The following is a 2,265-nucleotide window of genomic DNA, read 5'->3' as shown; positions in this document are numbered from 1 at the left end:
TTAATCTTATACTAGTGTGTGTGTGTGTGTGTGTGTGTGTGTGTGTGTGTGTGTGTGAGAGAGAGAGAGAGAGAGAGAGAGAGAAGAAGTGAGAGAGCAAGAGAGCGCAGGCAGGCCTGGGTATATGTTATAAAGTCTAATTTTCCTACCTGCATTTGTAACCCTGTAGTCTGCTGAAAGTATTACACTTTTCAAACACAAACCATTTCTGCTTTTATTGTCAGTGATTTGGGGGTAAGCCTGGATGTGTGGTTACTGTGGGGGACTTGTGAAAGCCAGAAACCAGGTAGGATATTGGCCACATTATTCTCTGAGTTCCTTTAATTCTTTCCTGCTCTACATTGGTGGGAATATCTAAAACATAGTTGTACTCATTCATCTTCCTCACATCCTCTTAAAAGACTGAGTTAGTATACAGAGAAAGTTTCTTGGGATTAATGAGAAGACTCAGTCTGAGGCCAAATTTGGCCAGCACTGTGACACAGCCTTGTGTGTTGTTAGAGGCTTGAAGTTGACCCTGGCTGATTCTGGCCTTTTGTAATTCTGGCTAAGAAATTATGTTAAAGACTGTTTTGGGGGTTATGATACCAAATTCACATACAATGATACCTGGTAAAAGTAAGAAGAAAACATTTCCAACCAGGTCTTCCCAGACCCACAAGTAAATTCCCATGTAGACGAATTCACAATCTAAAATTACAAACAAGCTCGCAGCATGGCGGCCCCCGTGGTCCGCCTGTGGCTCGGCCTTCAGCCGGGGATTAGGACTCTGAGAACCGTCTCCACTGCCACGCTCAGAGACCTGGCCTGCGCACTGCCTCCTAGGACAGAGAAAATTGCTGTTGACCAGGACTGGCCCAGTGTTTACCCTGTTGCAGCACCATTTAAACCCTCCACAGTACCTCTACCTATTCGAATGGGTTATCCAGTAAACAAAGGAGTGCCTATGGCAAAGGAGGGAAATCTGGAACTTTTAAAGATTCCCAATTTTCTGCATTTGACTCCTGTAGCAATTAAGAAACACTGTGAAGCTCTTAAAGATTTCTGTACTGTCAGCTGCACTAGACAGTGATGAGAAATGTGAGAAGCATTTTCCGATTGAAATTGACACAGCTGATTATGTTTCATCAGGACCATCTATTAGAAACCCTAAAGCTCGAGTAGTAACCTTAAGGGTGAAACTTTCCAATTTGAATTTAGTTGATCATGCAAAGAAGAAACTTATTAAACTTGTAGGAGAACGATACTGCAAGACCACAGATGTACTTACCATCAAAACAGATAGGTGCCCTTTAAAAAGACAGAATTATGATTATGCAATGTATCTACTAACAGTTTTATACCATGAATCTTGGAAAACTGAAGAATGGGAAAAAAATAAGACTGAAGCAGACATGGAAGAATATATATGGAAAAATAGTGCCTCAGTAAAAAATATCCTGCAAACACTTCTTCAAATTACAGCTGCTGAGAACACAGAAGTAAATAAAGAAGAACTTCTTGGAACTATAGAAGTTGAAGATTACCAAAAATCTGTTGTTACTCTTAAGAATGAGGGGGAAAATGAAATTACCCTTTCTCAGTACAAAGAATCAGTGAAGAGAATATTAAGTTTGGCATGAATTACAACATAGAAAAACCTGCTTTGATTTACTAATTTTATGATATATGTAATCAATATCTAATTTGATATAAAAGTGAAAATGTTTAAAAACTATTATTTTACATCAGAGTTAAAATTGTTCCTTTCATTCAAATGTATGATGGCAATGATTATTTCCAAGTTTTCTAAGCTTATACACTGGGTTTATTAGACTAATCAGAAGATCTCTGTGATTTCTCTGGTTCTAACTTTGATTTTATTTCTGTATAACATCTTTAATATTCGTATACTTACATATATATAATATTAAAGGTGTTAATATTCATATTAAGTATTATTTTGTCACCTGCCACATTTCTTTCCCCTCAGATTGGCATTATTGGCATTATTGGCTTTTGAAAGATGATTTTGGTTATTTGAAAAGCTAGGCTCAGAACCCAACCCCTTCACTTGCAGCTCAGTGCTGTTTCCATGCCTGTTAGCCTTACAATCTATCCTACACTATCGCCAATTCTGGGTTGAAACAGATCCTCAATTAAAGTATTTTCTAATCTAAAAAAAAATAAAATAAAATTACAAACAATCCTTCAAGAAATAAAATTATGCACACAACGAAGAGCAAGACTAGAATTTAGGAACTTCAAATAAATCAATACTCTGAT

General features: G+C 37.3%; 1 protein-coding gene across 1 annotated transcript; it reads left to right on the top strand.

Moving 5' to 3' along the window:
- Positions 1-700: 700 nt before the first annotated feature.
- On the top strand, positions 701-1,668 carry LOC101977346 (small ribosomal subunit protein mS35). Its single transcript, XM_013356066.4, is given in 2 exon segments — positions 701-1,050; positions 1,052-1,668. Coding segments are annotated over 2 exon segments (906 nt in total). The 5' UTR covers positions 701-715; the 3' UTR covers positions 1,623-1,668.
- The last annotated feature ends 597 nt before the right edge of the window (positions 1,669-2,265 follow it).

This window comes from Ictidomys tridecemlineatus, chromosome 1, assembly GCF_052094955.1.
Source record: "Ictidomys tridecemlineatus isolate mIctTri1 chromosome 1, mIctTri1.hap1, whole genome shotgun sequence".
Lineage (NCBI taxonomy): Eukaryota > Metazoa > Chordata > Mammalia > Rodentia > Sciuridae > Ictidomys > Ictidomys tridecemlineatus.
The sequence above is the reverse complement of the archived record's forward strand: the minus strand, read 5'-3'. Positions and strand labels throughout refer to the sequence as shown.